We start from the raw sequence: 22,308 nt of genomic DNA, 5'->3' as shown, positions 1-22,308 counted from the left end.
TATATATATATGTTTATATATATTTATGCATATTTATTTTATTATATATATATTTTAGTTATAATAAACAAAAAAGTCGAGAACGGCCGGCGTTTACATAATTTTTATAATTTAAATGTGTAAATTTATTATTGTAATATTTTATATTTTGTAATACAAATCAAAAAAATAACAGCTTTTATTTTATTTCCCGCGCCCTAGTGTACCATACCCACTCCCCCTGCCTATTCTTCAAATTTCATTTCTAGCGGCCAGCAATACGAGAACACACACACGCAAAGTATGTGAGAATGCGAGTGCACCCATACATTCAAATATGCTGGGGGCATAACAGAAATTAGCATCAGCATTAGATCTCTGAGAAAGAAAAAAGCATACAAACACATATTTTTGTCGAAACATATTGCATGCAAAGATGTTCTCTCTGCGCTCTATCATGATGACGCGTCAGTACCCGAACGCCAGAGCCGAAGTCTCTGGGGTTCTCAGACTGGTAACCCAGCGTGTGACGTTTCGTAGTATGAACTGGCACATCTATATAATGTATGGTTAGTGGTACAGCTGACAGCGAAATTCTAGATTAATCCCACAGACTTTCAACTATTGATCTTGTGATTTGAGTCTAATGGTAGCCAAACAGAGCTGGATGAGTCAATGAAAATTTTTATATACGATACTCAAAATGAGTATTGTGGATTTGTGGTGAAAATGGATGTGTGGAACGTCCAGAAGTAAGCGTTTCCGAACCCATAAAGTATATATACTCTTGATCAGCATTAATAGCCGAGTCGGTTGAGCCATGTCTGTCTGTCCGTCCGTCCCTATTAGCGCCTAGTGCTCAAAGACTATAAGAGCTAGAGCAACGACTTTTTATATACAGACTTCTGTGATGTCACTATTACAAGTACATATAGTTCAAAACTTTGCCCCGCACACTTCCGCCCCACCAAAGGGCGAAAATCTGTGGCTTCCACAATTTCAAAGATACAAGAAAACAAAAAAAGCGGAATCGTAGAGGATGACTATATGTTCTAGAGTGCAAAATCTGATCGTATAATTATTATAGCCAGAATTACGAAAATAATTTCATTCTTTCTCGCTCTGTCTCTCTCTAACACACAGGTTTCATGGTCGGTTTTGCCAATTGCAAAATGTGAGTTCAAGGATCTCAGAGTTCAGATGTAACAGAACGTCTGGGCAAGGAGAGCTGTTTCCCGCCACATTCAATTCAAAATGTACGTGCAAAAGCTTTATTTTATACCCGATACTCAAAATGAGTATAGATTTAAAAGGATTTAGACGGAAGCGTTTCCGACACCATAAAGTACATAGTCCGTGCTCAGAGACTATAAGAGCTAGAGCAACCAAATTTGGAATCCACACCCCTGTGATATCGAAACTGCACAAGTGTAGCCCACCCCTTTCCACCCCCGTAAAGAACGAAAATCTGTGGCATCTACAAATCGTTAAGACTATTAGAGCTAGAGCAACCAAATTTTGTACCCATACTCCTGTTAGATCTCACTGCTACAACGACACGTTTTCTGTCTCTCCCGCACGCACTCGTTGTCGCTCAATGAAGCCATATTGACTATGTATCGGGTTTAAATGTAGAGTTGCGCTTGCAGAAGCAACTCACAACGTCCCCCCTCGTTTTTAAATAGTTTACCGGTTGTAGTAATGTCGATGCACATAAGGCACAGGTTCTAACTGGCCCTGTGGCGCTTCTTGCTAGAGGCAGTCAGAAAAATATTTTTTACAAATCCAATCACAAATGGCCCCAATTTATTCTATGTGTTCTATGGAGGAAAACATTATTTCGCCCATTAGAACCACATGCGGTATATTTATGAAAGATATGCAACAGACATATCTCGGTTGTAGCCGGGAACAACGTTTATTTTAAATTACTTGAAAGTATAAATATGTGTAGGTATGTGTAAAATACAAGTATACTTTTAATTAAAAAATATGAATTTTTGTATTACAGGAAACTAAATCATCTCAATGATATGGAAGACACATGTCAAGATTATATTATATTACCTTAGAACTTAAAAGCATTTCAGTTCATCTATGCTCTTAGGCATTCATCATTTTGTATCTTTAAAAATTAATAGTCCTTTTTCTTATCGAACGGCCTTTTCATTATGCTTAGTTATAGTAGAAAATATAATACTTGAATATTAAATATTATCAATTCATATTGTATGTTCAAGTGGAGTTCATTTTGGGTTTGTTTTACACTCATATCTAAGTCAAAATCGATGTTCGATATATGTGCCTCGTGATGTAAGTCATATGTATATTTAATAATCTCTCTGCTATACAGCACAGTTTTAGTCCCATTATTTATTCTGATTTAGAGCTCTACTGCATCATCTGTAGATATCGATTCTCCTCTAAAAGTGAGCTCAGTGATGTAGTCATATCGTTGATAACCATATTTGTTCCCGCATGAGGGTGAGTCGAGCTGCTTACATCCGACCACACGGGATTGTTGTTAGAAACGTGCATATTGGTGGTTGCGGTGGTTGCTGTAACATGAACATGACCTGTAACTGCGTTGTTTGTCTGCATCCAGTTTTGACAGCTTTGAACATATTCCAGGGTACGTTGGTATGTTTCTAAATGCATTGAAGTTACATTATTTGTTCGGTTTTCAGTCCCGATTTTTGGGCTTTCCGCAAGGAGACATGCAAGCTGAATGTTTTTCAAGGGGGGCTTTGCAGGGAATTTGCTTGGGCTAAGAGTTTGTGTCCTCGTGGTCGGCACTGGACCAGTGCCATTTGTGTTAATAGATGGTGACATTTGTGACTGACTAACGACTCCGCATTGTATCTCATTTCCGTTATTATTTTGATGTTCACTATTTAATAAGCTTATATCATCTGAAGGAATTTGTGTATTAGTAGAAATATCCGTTAGCTCTGGCAAACTAGTCATTGATGAATCTATAATTTGATTCTGGGTTACTGGTATTGGTTGTTGCTCAAAAGATAGCGTTGATAGTTGGGCATATTGGCCATTATCAAGTCTCTGCGAAAAATTATTGCATTCCGTCTGTGCAGGACGACGGAATTCAGTTGCGTTCATCTGATCTCTTTGTGCGTATAATATTCCGAAGCCACGTCCAGCTTGATGCGACGTAGTACACGGTCGAATTGCTACTGATATGTCTAGGTTTGAGGCGGGTGACGCCAGTTGTTGATTTGATAAATTTCCAGGTGGACGATCCTGATTTTCATTAGTTGATGAGGTTTTTGCTACGCTAGCTGATATATCTTTATTTTCATGTCCTTTTGTAGACAACAGCTTATCGTCATCTTTAACCAAATTTAGATACTGCAGCATCTCATCGGGTAATATGAGCTCTTCAACTTCATCCAAATTCACCCTTTCATTTGGATGTTGCTCAGGTGACGTAAGCATGTTCCCAGTGTTGAGTGGGACTTTGGAATCATCCTGCATTTGAGCAGCCTTTTGTCCGGTTCTGAACTCATTTCCATGAGTTTCGCCTGTGCATGTTATATACCTGTTATTGGAGCTTCGCATATTTGGGTCATTCAAAGTAAGATAAGGATCTAAGCTCAGGTTCGGCAATAATGGCTCGGATTGGCGCCTAGGTACACCATTCTGCAGTGTTTTACCGAACTCTAACCCTGCGTCTTGTCGGTAGTTCCCAGAATGCGGAGACTGCATAATATTGGGAGTAGAATAACGTCCGCCGTTGTGAAAAGCCTTTTCCTGCTGATAGCTGCTAATACCATTTGTCCCCTGCAAGCGCTTTAGATTAGTTGCAATCAAATGTGAAGACGGAGGGGGCGGAAGACTGTTATTAGGGCCGAAACATTGATTTGCAGGGTTGTCATTTATTTGTGCACTAGCCCCACAGTTTGTGTTCGCATACTTGTCCGTGGAACTCGATCCTGTTGTTGGTGTCAGGGCATAGCAGCTCGCAACATTTGACATTTGACTCGACCGACGAGAGCAGCCCGGCGAAATTGGGTCGTAAAGAGATGCCGAGGTCGTGTTATAGGAAGGATTCGGTCGCATAGTTGACATGGACGATAACTGTGATGATTGACTACTACGTCGACTTTGCATGCTGCCGTAATATGTGCTGGCATTCGAGTTCTGGCTGTCGCGTCGGAACTGAGCTTGTAGAGAACTATGTACTGCTGCATAGCCTTGCTTAGTTAAGGCAATGCTACGATTCTGTGACTGAGTTTGCGATAATTCATCTTGAAAGCCGCCTAAACCCGTATTAGCAGGCACTCGCGCTTGAACCTGAGCCGTCGGCATACCTGGCTCCATCTTTAGCTCTGTAATACGCTGGTTAAGTTCGCTAATGCCAATGGCACGATTACTTTCCGGAATATTACAGAGCATCGAAGTACTCGAGTTTATACCTTTAGTTTGAAGTCGACTGCGAAAGCGCTGGCGACCCATTGAAGTTCCCCCCATAGACGCGGCAGAGGCATTACCATTCCCGATATTAACCATTGCTCGCAAGACAATAGGTAGGTCGGCCACATCGACGTCCTCATCACAGTTCCAACATTCATTCAAGGCACCGTTTTCGGCAATATCGTCTTGCGTGTATGATAAGAAGCAATCAGAAGCTGAGGCGCCTCCACCATTTGTCATTAAATGATGTGGAGAATTGGCATCTGATTCAGATTTAATACTGGGACTGGACATGCCTATCATTTTTCCAATATGCAGGTCATCGCTACAAGGGCTTGAGTCAATATGCTGCTCTTGCAGATGATGTTGATTATGGCCATTATCCCTCTCTAGTTGAGAGTTTGTATCATTTAAGGGCAAGCCTTTGTGTTTCTTATTAGCATAGAACTCAGCGCCATGAACGGTTTTGACGTGTTTTCGCAACGAACTTGGATCGGTATAACGTTTCGTACAACCGGGTGCTTTACAAACGTATGGCTTCTGCAAAAATACACAACAGTTTTAAACATTGACAATGTTTAATGTTTAAACAATGATTGCAGTGTTTTAAAATCTTACCTCATTACTGTGAGTTCGGTTTTGATGCTTTGCTCGATCACTGGCATTGCTGAAGGCCTTGCTGCATCCTGGATACTCGCAGGTGTACGGCTTTTCACCCGTATGTGAACGCAAATGAGTTTTCAGGTTCTCAAGACGGGAGTACGCTTTGTAACACCCTTCAAACTATAATGAATCTAATATAAAAAACTGTTTCGACATAAATTTAAAAGCGATCCTACCGTGCACTTATGTGGTTTTTCACCGGTATGGCGACGCATGTGTACAACCAGCATATACTGCGCCTTAAATGGCTTTTCACCTCGTGAACAATTCTCCCATCGACAGACGAAAGCTTTCTTGTTGGTTTGAATGTGGTCGTTGTTTATGTGTTTAACGAGTTCATCTTGGGTCATAAATTCGATACCACAGCTACGCCAATGGCAATTCGTTTCAATGAAATCACCGGGCTCATCTTTAATATCTGTTGTGTCAGCAGTGGTACAGTCATATTCATTCGATGGAGTCGATGTTGAGCCAAAGTTGACAAATTCCTCCGCATGGCTACTTTGTCCAACCCCATTGACATTACCAGTGCTGCCTGAACCTTTATTACGTTGTCGGCGCTCCAATAAATTCGAAGAGGCGCTATCCGCTTCTACTTGTGCCACGCTGTCAGATGTGGACGATGGCTGCTCCATAGGCTTGTTTTTTAATTGTCGGGTTTTCTGGTTTCCCTCGTCGAAGTTCTGTTACCGAAAATGACAATAATAATTTACATTATTAACATATTGCAAAGAAATAAAAGTACACTTACTTTTAAAGCAGCAATCTCCTTTAATTCATTTGAAACTGATTTCGATGTTGGAGATTTCGATGCAAGAATGGGTAATTGTAACTCTTTTGGTTTGGAATGGACATCACTTAGGCCTAGAGCAGCTGCGTTTGCTGCATGGGTCATGGAAAAACTGGCAGCAGCCGCCTGTTGCGGGGTCATGGGGTGCAGAAGTCCAGCACTTGCACGCAACAAATGTGCTTGTATTTGCTGTAAACGTGGTGTTATTGATGTGTGGGCGTGTGCCATTGGACTCATTGCACCAGCGGTAATATGACCATATGAGCCACTAGCAGCGCTGCTGGCTCTCGAGCCATTCATAATCGTGGCTAGTGAATTTGGTGAGAATCTGATCATTGAATTAATATCAAATGAATCCGAATATGGCGATGAAGACAGCGCGCGTTTGCGGCTAACGCTTGCACGAATACTACCGCCAGCCGGCCGCGGGCTATTTAGTCGTCCGTTACCATCGATACTAAAGTGAAAGTCTGTACTTGCCAGTGATCCTGCAGCTGCGGCGGCTGCAACAGCGGCATGATGCAATTCACCTATAGAACCCATACCTCGCGTACCCAAGAAGTCACCTGATCCTAGTCCAAGACCGGCCAAGTGGAATGCCGAGGCACAGTTGGCATATGGATCTACCAGAAGGAAATTATATTAATAACATTATTTAACAAATATTACTATTAACAGCTATGCTATAAAGCTGATGCTCAGCTATTCCCAGCTGAGTACCTACCATGGTAGGATGCAGAGGGGCTGCTTCTTTGCAAAGAGTAAAATTGTTCCATGTATCCGGGAATTCTGTAGGCCGGGTGGAAATCGTGTGGTTGTGGTTGCCCACCTACATTTATACTATGAACATGTTGATGCTGGTGATGATGATGGTGCCCAGCTGAGTTGGCCAGTAATGCGTGGTTACTAGCATTCCCAGTATTAATTGGTGTGAGAATAGAAGTAGACGCTTTTATAGAGTCCGATGCCGCAGGTTCATTCATCGGGGGTGGAACTGTCACCGAACTACTAACATCTGTTATCGGAACGTGGTTCAGGCATGGTGATCCTGGTAACACAGTTGCCGCCGCTGCTACAGCTGCTGCTCGCCTAGATGCTAGGAATTGTAGTTCCGAGTATCTGTAACATGTAACATATATATTAAACACTATTTTTGTATACCCGGCATTCTTAAAATGCAAGGATATTATATGTAAAAACATTTCATTTTTATATATATGTATGCACATATAAAGGGTGTGGGTTAGCTCTGCAAAAACACCGGACGAATTTTTATATTTTTATTTTCTTTTGTTCTTTTTGAACTTTTGAACTAGAGGTAATAGCAGCAAATTCGAAAAAATCAATCAGCATTTTAGATATCAGATAGACCTACAATATCAGCTATATAGAATCTGTTTTAGTTCCCAGTGCTCAGAACCACTAACCAATTATCTCGCAGAAAATCGAATTTAGGTCGTCGAACTATCAACATAGAAGGTTCGAATAAAGTCTTCCCAATAAAGTCGTTTGGTGCAACGCATATTTTACAGGAAAATTCCACACTCACTTTCAAGACTGGCCAACATATTCAGTTACAGATTCAAAGGCATATAAACATATCAATTTTATGCTGTGTTTCGTTCCTCATTTGTCATTCATGCAACCACAGCGTGCTGCAACGAAACGTGGCCGAACCGGCTAATAATACATTTATTCAAATCTGAGAAAAAGGTCCTAATTTGTAGCTCCTAATTTGTTCAGGCGCAAATGTCAGATCCGTTTTACGTTTGTCAGTAAGTCAATGCCGGATATGAAAACCCACACTTTAATGTAAAGCCACTCTGGGATTGGAATTTATTTTCATCACTCTGATCCAATCGCATCAGTTTTCTGGACCATTAAAATGGGCGGCAGTGATTTTATACTTTGAATGAGACAAAAATCCGATTGAGTTTTTACATCCTCACACTTAGACTACTCATAAATAGTAAATAATAATAAAAGAATTGCTGGTTTGAAAAGAGATATTTATTTATATTATTTACTATGGGTGTTTCTGGAAACTGCTATGAACACAATTGCTATCTCTCTCTAAGGCTATAAGCAATGCTTGAAATTTTGGAATTATTTTATATACAAAATTCCTAATTAATGTTGCATCAAAAAAGCAAAAGGGGAGAGAGAGAGACTCTAGAGAGACTATAAGAGACAGGCCAAATTTTATGACACTTTCTCATGTCATGTTAAACGCACATAATTGTCTGTTATGTGTAACATCCGATCCTTATGTGAGATTTTTTATATTAAATTGTATCTGTTTCCATTTTTACATATGTCTCCTTTTCTCTTTTCTCCTTTCGATCAAATTCTATGAAGTTTTTTTTGCAAAAAAATCAATTTGGGGTTACTGCGAACATCGATACCAAACGACATATAATATAAATTACATAAAACATATATTCTGGCTTACTCTCGGGTATAAAAGTATAATTTTTAAGATTTTAATTTAAGATTTGCAAAACCAGGCCCACAACCAATATTTCGTCTTGTGTTCAGTATATTCAAAGTTTGTCCTTTTGTAAAACTGTGTAGTTTTCTATCGTATCCTCAGCTTTTGGGATCAAACAGGATGTCAGGAAGACATTCGCTTCAGTGTGATGTCACAAAGGTGATCACCTAAAATATGGCTGCTCTAGCTTTTACAGTCTCTAAGATGAACAGACCAAAATATTTAAGTCGAATATTTTTTAAATCTGATCAAGAATATATATACCGTATGGGGCCGGAAACGCTTCTTTTCGTCTGCTGAGTATCGAGAACACAAAGGATTATTCATCGACCTATCTTCCTATGACAGCAATATGAACTAACTTTTCAGCTGAGCTTATGGAAGTTAACGGGTGGGTTAATATCTTAAGGAGCGAACGAAGCTTTTTCACAAAGGTTTGTTTTCCAACTGATCGTTCTTATGGTAGCAGAAATGGAAGCATGCATTCATAGATGTATTTCAAGGAGAAAATTGAGAACCGATGAAGCAACACGAGCACCAGTAGTTTAGGCTGATCGAAAAGGTATACAATTTTTTTTTTAAATTTAAAAAATGTATCTTTAATTAAAATAAGTAATTCCTTTACACGACGGTCATTATACCGAAACTTTAATCACGGTATTTGCACAGATGCATATAAGTGTGCATAACGATCACATAAAATCATGGGCGTATTTGTCGTCACTGAACACGGTCCAATTTTTATGGGTAGACACATTTTAACTGTATTCCGATTGAATATCACAAATACTCTATTTCCGCATGTGTATTCACGTTGCTGATTATTTATTTCATACGATGCTTTGGCTTCTTAAAAATACAATATTACAATATTTTACTCAATAAAAGTGGAGCAGTCTTCTCTGTGTTCAAATATGTGAATGGCATAATATACCGAAAGTAAAACATCCAACCTTCGGCCAACGAAACCGTCTGAGTTATAAGACGATTCATAATTTGTACACTGTAATATAAGAAACGACAGAAGCGATGTGGTGTCGTTTCTTTTCTCAATTTTGAAGTATATGAACACAGAAATATACATATGCTTACAGATAGTAGAATAATTTAACTTACGCAAGGGGAAAATACGTTGGTAAAGCGTACGCGTCCATGTTGATTTAACTGATCCAGATTAAAGATGTTTCTATACGACGTTCAGTTGAACTTAACGGAATATTTTTCACATCATGGCTTTGCCGTCGGCACTTACTTTTTTAATTTTAGCGGAGTTTGAAAACATATTAATTCTAACAACGCACTGGCACAAATATGTAATTTATCAAGGTTAAAAATATTTTGCTTTTGTAAATAATTATGCACGAAACACTCGTATACAATTCACAGGACACAAATAGTGGTTGCAGTGCTTGTTAAATAATTTTTAAAAGGTTTTTATATGTTTTCCCAACGGAGCTCACACGCGGGTGAGTACTGTACGCGAATCATGTGGTTACAAACAGTACCCAAATTAATCGCTTAATTTATTTTAACTTTCAGCCAACAAAAATAAATTAAGTGTGACAAAGTCAATAACGATTGTGTGCTGCGTCTTATTGCGGTGTTTCTTGCGAGTGGACTGAGTGGCAGCAACTCTATCTCCTGCAATGCTTCGTTTGCTTAGATGGAGCACCAGCACTAACACCGCACGTCGTCTCCTCTCACAGATACTGATGCAGCTGCTAACACAGATACAAATTAAAATACAGCACCAACACACAGATACATGTGCAAGTGCGTCACTGATTCAAGTGTATAGCTACAGATCACGAACAGTCAGCGAAGGCGGGCAGATCGAAGATGGCCATATAATATACAATATACACAACACACACTCACACATACATATTTAAGATACTTTTTGCCCTTAGATCTGGCGTTTTGGCTACTTTTCCGCTACAACCGAATAAGGCTCAGCTGCCTCGATCTGGTCCAATGGCAGGTAGGTTTTGTTTTTACGGCCTGGACGGCACCAACCGAATCTTAACAAATAGACTTTTATTGTTTTTTTTTTGTATGCGTCGAACGTAAAAACGATCGGCACGGCGCTCCCACACTGCGAGTCTCTGGATTTCTCATCTCACTGTCGTTGCAGTCGTCTCTCTCCCTATCCCTTCACACTATTCTGCTCTCTTTGTTTTTCTTTGTGTATGGTGGCATGTATATGGATATGTTTTCATGTGCACATAGATACATACACACACATTCATACTAAGCATACACTCGAGCATACACACTAAGCATACACATTCGAAAACGAGTAGCGCTAAGGGTATACCTTTGCTCAATTAATACAAAAAAAAATAATGAAGAAATTACTTCGTTGCATCCAGGCTTATGATGCCAACGAACATGATGAGATAAATGTGTATGTTACCATATATGCATGTATGTATAATTAAAAATAAAACAAAAGTCAGTTATACTCTGGCTTCCAACAAAATGGGCAATACATAAAACATTAATTTAAATTTTATTGTTTCAACGTTTTTGAAATAATCCTACTGCTAACCCCCGTCTTAATTGCTTCGTTCATTCATGCTTCACTTCTGTAGTACTAACTACTTCTAATAACATTACACGGTTGACAGTATCAAAAGTAAAAGAAAAATATCATCGATAGACCGCGATTTATCAAGAACCTACTTGAAGACATGATTATTTTCAAAATTGTTTTTCAATGTATCACATACATAAAATATAGGGACGAAATAATCGTGACTTTTGTTTCGAAATTGACTTTTTAATCAAAAGTTGCTATAAAATCCTAAATAATACCCTGTAGTTCCTATATTTATGGTATTTATGTCCTCTGACTGAAAACATTTGTTTTTTGACCGATCGGTCTAGTCCTATGGTACCCATATATCTAATTATCCGATTATGTTTATTTTTGTCTGAGCTATATCTTTATATACAAATGAAATAAATGCACTCTTTTTAAAAGAAATAAATTATACATATCTTTATGTAACATATGTACATATGTATGTTACTTTCCCGTCTTGACGCTTCCTACTTCTGTACTACGTGTAGAAAAAATAAGAGTCTTTATAAACGTGCTCCCGAATAGCTTTAAAACTGAGGGAGAAGTGGTTCACATAGAAACTGAAGCGACTGACATATGTATGTATGTATATACTTTATGAGTTGGGAGATTCTTTCTTTTGTGTGTTTGCAAACATCTTGTAATTCCCAAAAAGCCCCGTTGAATCAGAAATAACCTGGTAGCAGCTTTTTTGAAATTGTTGATTTGAAAAGCATTCGAATCCTTTATCTTTTTAATTAGGTTTATACTTTTGGCCTGTCCGTTGATGCAGCGATTTATTTATTATTTAGTATTTACACTAGTGTAGTGTGACAGTAGTCTCTCAGGTTTGAAGCTATCCCGGCGTCACCTCGAATTGTCTTATAAGTGAAAATTGCAATGATAGGATTTGTATATCATATAGTTGCACTAGAGAACAATCGTTCAAAAAACAATTCCTTTTGAAAAAAAACTGTTTTTTTTAATGATATTTCAACTAAGCGTTTAAAATTACATTATCGTAATCGTTACATCTCAGCCAAAAATAATTTATGTGCTTACCTCGATCGCATCATTACAAGTTCCATAAAAAGAATCGGTTTAAAAATAAATCTGTCAGAAAAATTGTTTTTTAGAAGATAACAAAAAGTCAAATTCGATTGAAGGTGGCAACTTATTAATTTTTACACATAAACATGTATGTACATACATACCTGTGTTTCTAAATTGTTAAAATAATAATTTACATTCTAGAGGCCTCTGCATACTCGCTTCGCTAGTGCTCCAGCCCCCGCCAAAATAAAATTTCGTGCGACGACGACCCCAAACTATTTTATATAATATAGAGATAATTATATCGTATGTAAATCTCGGATAGGAAAATTGGTTATAATAAAAAAATCTTTTGACCACAAATTTTATTTTATTTTTTTTTACGAATAGGTACATAAATATGTACATACCTATTTATATTTTCTAAATCGTATTATGTGTAGTTAAAAAACATTAAAAAGGCATTGTTTTCCTTGCCTTGATATTTAGAGCACGTACCATAAAATAATTTAATAAAAAGTTACATATTTATGCATATATGTACATATATCTCGGGTAGGAAATATATATACATACATAAAGAAAACATGTGAATCTGAGTGCTAGTGTTTATGTATTAGTGAGTATCTGTGTGCGATCTGCATTGTACCTGCATACACTGACTCTGAATATTGTCAATGCTTGGCTGGGGTAGTCAACGAGCCACGATGTCTATAAAACGACCTTTCGGTAACCTGTGGCGTGGCTGAGGGCTACGTTGGGACTCAAGCAGATTCGCTGCCTGCGAGAGCACAGCGGGCTGGATCAGGCCTTAAAATGCGCTTGCTGTGCGCTCCTCTCCTACGTTCTCATTATGTGCCTTTTGTAATTTAACGTCTTATTCAAGTCATTCCAAGCATACATATAAATTCTTCAGTATTTCTGTACGCGAGAGATGCATACATATGTATGTATGTATATACGTATGGACATTTCCATGCACACATTTAGTCTTATTTTATGAGGGAACTTTGGTCGGTTCTTGGAAACAACAAAAAACCAGATATTTTTATATACATACGTACACATTGATATATATGTATGGATGTATGGTAGAGTTTAGGTACTCACACATTTAAACTTTTTCGTACATACATATGTATGTATATAGAAATGTAAGATTTTGCATCTGCATTCGTCTGTCCATCAACTGCAGAGGGGTAAAAAATGAAAGCGACCTAATCTGGAGGACGCGGCCAAGCAACTTCTCCGTGCTCCAATAACATAACTTGGTTCATCAGCAGGTTTTGATATTCAGATGCAATTTACAGGCCTTTATCAGATGACACGGACATTAAAGGAAAAGATGAAACATTATAGTAGTAGTATTTTTTACGGTTGATCAGGTACATACTTGGTTTCAAGTCTCGCAGAAAATATGATAAGCGTACATCTATACACACACTATATACATTCTTAGATTAAAATAGGTTGTTGCTAATATCGCTGAACAAATCATATTTTGACCATATTAAACCATCATCATTAAACATTGATGCCGAGCTCAATGACTTAATTTTCATTTCTTTTTGGCCTGACCAGTAACAATTTTAAGGTCTTAATTAGTCTGCAAATCGAAGCCCACAAAAACATCACCTTTGTCTTCATCGACATACACACATTCATATTTATATACATGACAAGCACATACATACATACATAAATACATACATACTCTTAAATCCAGTTTCTTTCTCCATTAAGCGACAAGACAGACGCAGATTGAAGCATCATCATTATCAAGAAATTGAGCCGAACTCGCCTTTCGAATTATGTTGTCCGTCGAAGCAGAAAATGAAAGAGGAACAAGTTAGCCTTTGCTCGATCTTCCGACTATAAGATACCCGCTACCAAGATTGTCTTTAAATCGATGTTTTCCTCGATCCTTTAACAATAAGATAGATTGAATTTCTTGTTTTTGAGATGCATTTGTTTTATTGATCAAGAACGTCTGATTCTCGCTTGACTAAATCGAGAACTCCAGCTCTCCTAAAAATTTATAAATAACGTAAGGAACAGTTTTTCAAAATATTGTTGGGAGTTTCCATACAGGAAAAGAAAGCAGGTTGTTGTTGTGAATCGTATGTTGGAGGCTTCCTCAAGCAGACATAAAATTTAAAAGTTTCCAAAAAAGGAATCGAAGTTCTCCACAAAAACAAAGGAATCGATTAAATCGATGTTGACATCGATCGATAACTAAACTATTTACATAGTCTGTATGTATGTACATTTATTTGTTTACAAAAATTACTATTTTATTGTTTAAATCACAATATTTTGTGATTAAATTCATATATGTACATATATATACTCGTATTAATGTTTACTGTTTTTAGTCTATCCAAAACCTGTACATTCCTTTCTATTCTCCACCTTTTCGTCCCATCTCAATTCGCATTGTTTGGTTGTTACTACTTTTACTGATTAAGACATTATTTTACTCTTAAAAGGAGTACAAGCACTTTATCATACATAACAGTAAGTGAGTACTTTTTATCCCGGCACGACTATGTACGGGAAAATTTTTTAAAAAACTTAAAAACACTGAAGCGGGTGAAATAGTTTGGGCTTTAATTCTTAAAAACAGACTTGACCACTCCGTCCTGATGTCTCCAACTCTATCTCTTTATACTCTAAACAAATTACTGGCAATGAAGAAACTAAAAATGTTCAATAAAACAATGTTTCAATCCCTCAGTGGATTTTTTACCTAACGTTTTCAAATATTTTGTTGGCGAAATAGTGAGTGAGAGTATGTAAGGTTCTTCCTGACATAGTGCGCTTGCACTCTTGTTATACGATCAACGGAAACTCAGCCACTCAGATCGTTGTTTGTCGTTGCTTAAAATGTTGTGTTTGAGCCTTGAGCCAGCACAAAGTTATGTTTGTATCAAACAGTCATCAATTCTTACAAACATACTCCAAGATGTATATGTATGTATCTATATATGTATATGAAGACAGTACTGTTGTTTTTATAAAAATATACATATGTATGGACTTGTACAGATACGTATGCATGTTTCCGCTGCTCATAAAGTAAGAACCGTATGACACTTACTTTACATTAGAGTGGCTATTAAAATCAAAGGAATATCCAGGGTGCCACCGTATATGTGTTTTGATTCTATAGGGACGATCGGTCGGAGAAAGACAAATTTAGTTCTTAAATATCAATTAAAATAATACTCTGAAGACATTTACACAAAAACAAAAGTTACTTTTATTATAGAAAATGTATTATGATTCAAGTTTTTTCTTACAACTAGTTTTTACAGTCACTAATTCAACATATTAATATACATATATACATATGTTCCCACTTTAGACAAATTGATATACAATAATATTATGATTTCCAATTTTTTTCTAACGACTAGTTTCGACAAAACTATCCTCAAAAGTCAGATAGCTTTGAAAATTACTAGATTAACTAGAAGAAATAAACAAAATTACATCGAATTGGCTTGAAACATTGATCCATAATACATACATACATAATGAATTATGTCGCAGATTCTTTCTTTGGTTTATTTTAAATATATGTACTATATAAAACCTACATTATCCAGCATACGTATGTATGTGCATACATATGTAATGTCCATTAGAGTATAGATATTCGGCTCGAAAATTCATGTAGAACCTAAACTGATAAACGTAGCAATTTTGTACCCGACTAATGAAGACATTCCTCGTAATCGGTTATAGTCGATGAAGTATTCAACCACAAAGAGAGAAGCCAGAAACCTGTTTTGCTCCTATCCATTTTTTATTGAGTTGTATACTTTTATACACACACACCAGTGTACATTTTTCGTGTGTTGTATTAACCCGTTTCAGAATGGTTTGTGTGAGTGTGCCCATCTACCCAGCAAACAAAAACGTGAAGATTTTTTCGTTTCGTCATGCCTTTATACATACATATATATGTACATATATGCATAAATACAAAAATGTTTACCTACACTTGCATATGTGAATAATATTTGATGAATGTATACAGTGTATACATAACAGCTGTTATTATACAAGTAGTCATATATGTACATACATATGTACATAATTACATGATTTTTTCATTGATTTTTTTAAATTTAAATAAATTATTTGTATGTACATACATACATATGTTTGAACATATACATATATAATACTACTAACTACTACAATAATATGCTAAAAGGTGGAATGTCCGTGGTCATCAGTACATACATATGTATGTATGTATGTACATATCATTCTCAAAATAGTGGACGATTTTATGCGTAATTTTGTCATGTGTTTTCTACGACATAAGCTGAGCTACAACCTTTGCTCTATGCATACATACATATGTACATATGTATATGTATGAGGTGTGTATGAATTGGGTTCAACACATTTGAAGTTAAACTATTCAGTCAGCTTAAGAGATAAAACAGGTTACATAGGAGGAGCTTTATGCGAATCAACAGAAACAAAATGGCGAATAGTGATATGGGCTTAACAACGAGAAATATGTAGCATGCCGTTATTATGTACATATGTATGTATGTATGTATGGTTGTAGAAACTTAACCTAAGTTAAATTGACTGAATGTTTCAATCTTGGTACTTTTCCTACATACTTTTCTCATATATAAGTTTGTTACATATATAAGTACATATGTACATATGTATGTAAATTACGTCGATTTTTTAAATATTAAAATACTGGAGGAGTCTGATTCGTTTTATTTAAAATCTTCTGTTTTTAATTTTAAATATAAACAGTATACATACGTGTGTATATATATTTTTACATAGTTAAGAATATTTAATGCCCACACAGCTACATGTAACAGTCAAACGTGTAAAAAAAACTAATATCTGATTTTTCAAATCTATGAGACAAGTTTACTTTTATTATTTACTGCAAAAATTGGTTGATTTAGTCAATAGAATCTAATCGTCTCCAATATTTGGCAAATGGTTTTAAAATAATATTTATAGCTTATACAGCTTTTTAAGATTATCAATATTCATAAGCTGTATTGAACAAGACCATCTGCGGTTTCCAACTTTATATTATTCTCCTCACCAATTCACCATCCATATTGACTCGCCTATTCATGCAGATGAAGAAAGTACATTCATACGTACATACCTATGTTTGTGTACTTTATAGGATGCATGTTATCTTCTGTGCGTTCAAACAGGCAGGCATTGGGGTTCACTTAGTTTTGCAGTTTGCATTTTCATGCAAAATGTTCTGTTTTCGTCTTTAGTGCTCCCGTTTTCACAAAAGTTTGTCATTGTTATGTTTAATTTTATCATCGTTTCTGGCATCTAATTGTCTTGTAAATATGTATAATTTTATTATTTTTTTTTTCAAATGCTATTTTGAAGCAAAACAACGTAAGAAAGTGTGCTAGACGTTTTAGTTACAATACCTGTGTATTTAACAAGGCTGACAAACTGTGAGTAGCAGAATGTAAAGTGAAAATTAAATTGCAAATGTGAAAAAAATTATTTTTTTTGCATTTAGAATTTAATGTAGCGGGAAACTGCTGTCTTTACCCAACTGTTCTGTTACGCGCACCATTTAGTTTTAATACGAGCAAAATCTTAAAGAGCCAATATTTTAGAACCAAATTTGAGGTTGGGCTAAAAATGCACTAGCTAAATTTCCAAGTAATGGTGTTAAATTTATGTTAATCTCTCAATAATTCATCTTTTTTTTTCCTCTTCCAACTAAATTATGTTTTGCGTTTTCATTTCGGCGTAGAAAATGTTTCCGTTTTGAAACCGGTGTTCGGAGCAGAACGTCGCTAATTGTCATAAAGTAAATGCCATCGAGCATCATTTTTTGTTTTTGCTATTTTACCTGTTTCGCTATATTTCTCCAAAGGCGCTCTCCCCGCTAAAGCTTCGCTCTGGTTCATCTGTCCCTCTGGCGTTTGATCTGAGCTTTCGGCTGCTGCTGCAGCCGGGCAGCGCTGAGGTTTTTGTGCAGCTCAGACCACAAACATACAGTAAACATTTAATTTAATTATACGATACAATTATACCCCGACGTTATCCCGACCTGATCTGAAGTCTGCACCACTGTCTTAATAATCAAACTACCTATAATGTTCAGAAAATGTATTATTCGCAATCAAGCTGTTTGCGCACGATTCGGCGCCAAAAACATAAAATACAAACACAAGCAACACACAAAACAGACACACATTGTTACAGTGCTAAGGTGCGGACGCACATGGATCGCTGCTTCGCAGCCCTGCAGCAATGCGGCCGCTCTGCTGAAAAGCTCGAACAGAGGGCGCTGGTGGCGACTTACCCTCCAACAGATGGCGCTTCATAAAGTACGGGAAGGGCTTCACAAAGGACAAAAGTCTGCTCCAATTGATAGCCATCCGGCTAGGAACACATTCGACAAGACAGCACAATGGAAATGGCAGGCTACTAACCTGCTCGTAGCACCGAAGCCAGTAAGGTGCTCCGTATGGTATACTGAAAGCAACTTATGATACTCTGTTGAAATGGCTCTTGGGCTAATGTTTTTGCCGCCACCGTCCCGATAAAAACGTGCCAGCTCTCTTCTAAAGCTGGGTAGCTGCACCATTAAGTTGGTTGCGTAGGTTTCGTTGATTCCATCCCAATCAATACCGATCTGGCCCTGAACTCTGGTGCTCATAAGGCCTGGAGTACACCCTCGCAAGGACCTCACTCTCGGAAAGGTACCCATGGGATCACGAAGGTGACTACGGATTAGAGCTGGAACCATTATAAGAAGAAACAGCCCGGATGCTATAATCATCCAAACTCAGGGCAACCTAACCTACAGCGATATGATGCGGATGGTCATCAGGCGGCAGGACGACAAGCTGAAGGCCATCAACAAGAACGTCAAGATCAGGCAAACAGCAAAAGGAGAACTGCTGCTTTAGCTAAAGGTTGAGTGCAGCAGCAGCAACGAGAGGATGAAGGAGGACATCCGACTGGCGTTGGGGAACAAAGCAGGCAACAGAGCCGTGACAGAGGAGTCCTGCGTAGAGATAAGGGATCTCGGTATCCCACCATTCGCTAACGAACTGCTTAAAGAAGGTAGGCACAAAGGAGGTGCTATAAATTCCTGGAGTTTGGCCATATAGCACTAGCGCTGTAGACCGCTCGAAATGCTGTGTGGTGAGAGTGGCCACGGAGCAGCAACGTGCCAAAATCACCCAAAGTGCTTTCTAAGCAACGAGAGTCACTAAGGCTGACGGATGGAATCGAAGAAGTCCACAAGGCACTTCGTTAGAGTAAAGATCGAGGAATTCTGGGCTTACAGCTGCTACCTCGCACCGAGCCTGCAGGTAAACGAGTTCTCGGAGGTTCTAGGCGAGCTATACGAGGACGTTTTGGAGTAGTGATAGCGGGGTATTTGAAGGCCTGGTCTGAGCATTGGGGCTGCCCGTCAACAAACTACTGGAAAGCCTGGCCTCACTTGATATTGCTCTGCTGAACGCAGGAAACGAGCAGACCTTCAACCGGGCCGGAATTAGATCATGTATAAACCTGACTCTTGTCAGCAGCTCCCTATAAACGCGATCTGAGTGGAGGCTGAGCGATATCTGTACGGCAAGCGACTAAAATCGGTTGCGAAATAAACACTGGCAGTATAGCCGACCAGGCAGGGATCCCCAGGCAAAAAGGAATGGCTACAAAGCTGTATCTTTCAACCCAGTGGAATTTGCCGCAAACAACGTCACCCCACTGCTAGCGTGGTAATGCCTCTAGCGAGGCGGACAGGGTGGTGGAGGCAGTGCTGCACGCCTTCAATGCGACCATGGAAAGACGGTACGAGTATAGGAGTGACCACCATCCCGTTTACTAGTGGAATCAACAGATCGCGGATACTCGACGGAAATGCCACACCTCTAGGGCAAATACACAGTTGCTCGCAGGGAAGCAAGCGGAAGTGCTTCCTGGAACTTTGGGAATTTGGGGAAGGGCCTACAAGATTGTAATAAAAAAAAATTAATGCTCTAAAACCAAAGGCACCGGTCGAATCAGGTAAAATAAAGAACATTGTGGAGACCCTATTCCTCGTATTGCACTGGGTATTCCAACAAGACAGGAGTATGCTGATAACCAAAGGGAGCTAGAGCAAATCTGTGAGTCAGAGGTCATGGCCGCAGCTAGAAGTATCTCAATCGATAAGACTCCTGGCTCAGAAGCTCGTTCTGATCCCAAAGCCAGACTAACCGCTGGATGAGCCCTCTTCCTATAGGCCGATATGCCTATTGGAAACCGCGGGGAAAATCCTCGAGGGGATTATCTACACTAGGCTGGAGCGAGTCATTCAGCGGGTTGGCGATCTATCACCAATGCAATTTTGATTGCGCAAGGCTCATCCAAAAACTATTGCATCGTGGTGAAGCTAGACGTAAAAAACGCGTTTAACCCTGTCAGATGGGACGGTATCATACGGGCGCTATCTATTTTTTGAGTTGAAGGTCATCTCATACGCATGGTTCAAGATTATTTTCCGGATCGGGTACTGTACTGTACGATACAGATGGAGGTACCAAGGGATACGAGGTATCTGGCGGCGTTCCGCCAGCGGTCCTAGGGCCGCTACTTTGGAACACCATGTATGATAAGCTCCGCTGCGCTACAACTGGGCGACAACAAGACGGAGGTAGTCCTGATGAGCAATTGCACGAAAAAAGGAACAGTGCTATTAGAACGTATTGCATAATGTGCTAATGGCGATCATGCTCTACGCTACAGCGGTCTGGCCTAAGGCGGTCAACACCAAATCATATATGAGAAACATACAAGATTAGGTTAGCATACAAGCAACCTATCAGCTGGGATCCCTGCGCGTAAGCAGTGTATTCCGTACGGTATCGGACGACGCGACTCTGGTCATTGCCGGGACGGTACCGATTGACTTGTTAGCAAGGGAGGCTACCGAAATCTACTCGCAGCGAGGAGAAGAAGCACTGGCGGCATCACATAGGGAAGCTATTCATAGTCGGGAGCGCCAGCGAGTAATGGCCGAGTGGCAGCGAAGATGGAATGGTAGATGGACATACACCCTTATCATAAGAGTCAAAGAGTGGTACACGCGAAGGCATGACTGTCTAAATTTCTGTCTGATGCCTAAGCGGCCACTGTTGCTTTACCTCCACAGATTTGGCCACAAAATCGATAGAGATTGTCTGCGACGGATCACCAGAGCATGCGAATGCTGGAGGAGGAATGCTGTGGAGGATGGCTGACGAAGGAAAAGCTGCTAAGAGCGATGATGGAGGGCACGCGCAAATGGGATGCAGTGGGCAACTTTGCGAGCGTAGTAATTCGTAAGCTACGCGAGGATGAGAGCGTCAGAAGATGGCAAACAGGAGAGGCATAAAGTACCCGCCTGGGAAAAAAAAATCATAACAGTGATATTTGACTTTGTACATTACCGGCATTTGGCTGCAGTTCAGTGCAAAGTTCGTCCTCTAAAAAAGCTATAGGCCTATATATATGAATCTATATACATATATTTAGGCGAAATCGGTTTCATAGCACAGTGCAATTATCCCGTCATGAGGCGGTTCTGGTTGCCCTTTGATGCTAAGGAAAAGACAGAAAGCAAATTCGAACCGTTTGTTTTTGGTCGCTTGATTTTTCGCATGGCCCGCGCATACAGAGTGTTATATCGTACCGTTGCAAACTCAAGTAGTGCCTCTGTCGTTTCGGTGTACCTTGACCTTGGGGACCGGAGCCTGCCTAATAATAAATACACATAATTCATTTTAAGCTTGTTAGATACCTACACATCTGGTCTGATGAGCTAATGAAGTGGCTTAAACGGAGTGAAATTTTAGAATAGTTTTTCTAAATATGAAATACCGAAAACTTTGGGTGGCTGCAAATTAATGTATATTACGACGAAAAAATAATAAGTGCGTGCGTTCGTTTTCAATAGATTTTGTCGACCCCTCTATATTCAAACAATTTCTTTTAAGCCTATCGTACCTACGGTGGCAAAGCGGGTGAATTCGCCAAGAGCGAGAGAGCGAGCTTTTATTGCGCTCCCGCTTTGCCCTAGCCTAACTTACACTAGACTTCATCAAATTCGATCCTAATATTATTCTAATACAAATTATAAGCCAAATGGCGCTACACCGGCCCCGTTGAAGGCCTGGAAGGCTTCAAGCCAGTGGCAGAAGCGCCGACTTGTGGATTGGTCTCCTGAACGTGGCTCCGCTGCTTGTCCTTAGGTCGACCACTCTGACCCTTCCGTCCTGCCCTGCGGTAGTTCCGACCACTCTTCCGAGGAGCCACTGTTGA

At 38.9% G+C, this 22,308-nt stretch overlaps 1 protein-coding gene and 1 long non-coding RNA gene across 3 annotated transcripts; one reads left to right on the top strand and one right to left on the bottom strand.

Moving 5' to 3' along the window:
• The first annotated feature begins 1,127 nt into the window (after positions 1-1,127).
• On the top strand, positions 1,128-12,325 carry LOC113566263. Of its 2 annotated transcripts, none has more exons than XR_003409023.1 (5): positions 1,128-1,235; positions 8,703-8,745; positions 8,824-8,916; positions 9,741-10,335; positions 12,175-12,325. It is a non-coding gene; the product is annotated as an uncharacterized LOC113566263 (long non-coding RNA). The 2 variants fall into 2 exon arrangements; XR_003409024.1 differs by lacking the exon at positions 12,175-12,325 and having other exon boundaries at positions 9,741-9,820; positions 9,894-9,955.
• Positions 1,994-9,747, bottom strand: LOC6602530 (transcriptional activator cubitus interruptus). The gene is made up of 6 exons (XM_002027527.2): positions 9,471-9,747; positions 6,588-6,982; positions 5,825-6,486; positions 5,250-5,756; positions 5,029-5,193; positions 1,994-4,950 (listed from the first exon to the last, which is right to left on the bottom strand). The coding sequence occupies exons 1-6, from the start codon at positions 9,506-9,508 to the stop codon at positions 2,371-2,373; spliced, it is 4,347 nt and encodes a 1,448-aa protein (XP_002027563.1). The 5' UTR covers positions 9,509-9,747; the 3' UTR covers positions 1,994-2,370.
• Positions 12,326-22,308: the final 9,983 nt, after the last annotated feature.

The sequence above is a fragment of the Drosophila persimilis genome, unplaced genomic scaffold (genome assembly GCF_003286085.1).
Source record: "Drosophila persimilis strain 14011-0111.01,24,50 unplaced genomic scaffold, DperRS2 tig00000652-arrow-arrow-pilon, whole genome shotgun sequence".
NCBI lineage: Eukaryota > Metazoa > Arthropoda > Insecta > Diptera > Drosophilidae > Drosophila > Drosophila persimilis.
The sequence above is the reverse complement of the archived record's forward strand: the minus strand, read 5'-3'. Positions and strand labels throughout refer to the sequence as shown.

Excerpts from the sequence above, each read along its gene's own strand:
- LOC6602530 (XM_002027527.2), bottom strand. The coding sequence starts at position 9,508 with ATGGACGCGTACGCTTTACCAACGTATTTTCCCCTTGC. Across the intron at positions 6,487-6,587 it reads CCCCTCTGCATCCTACCATG|ATCCATATGCCAACTGTGCC; the intron begins GTAGGTACTCAG and ends TCCTTCTGGTAG. Across the intron at positions 5,757-5,824 it reads AGGAGATTGCTGCTTTAAAA|AACTTCGACGAGGGAAACCA; the intron begins GTAAGTGTACTT and ends TTTCGGTAACAG.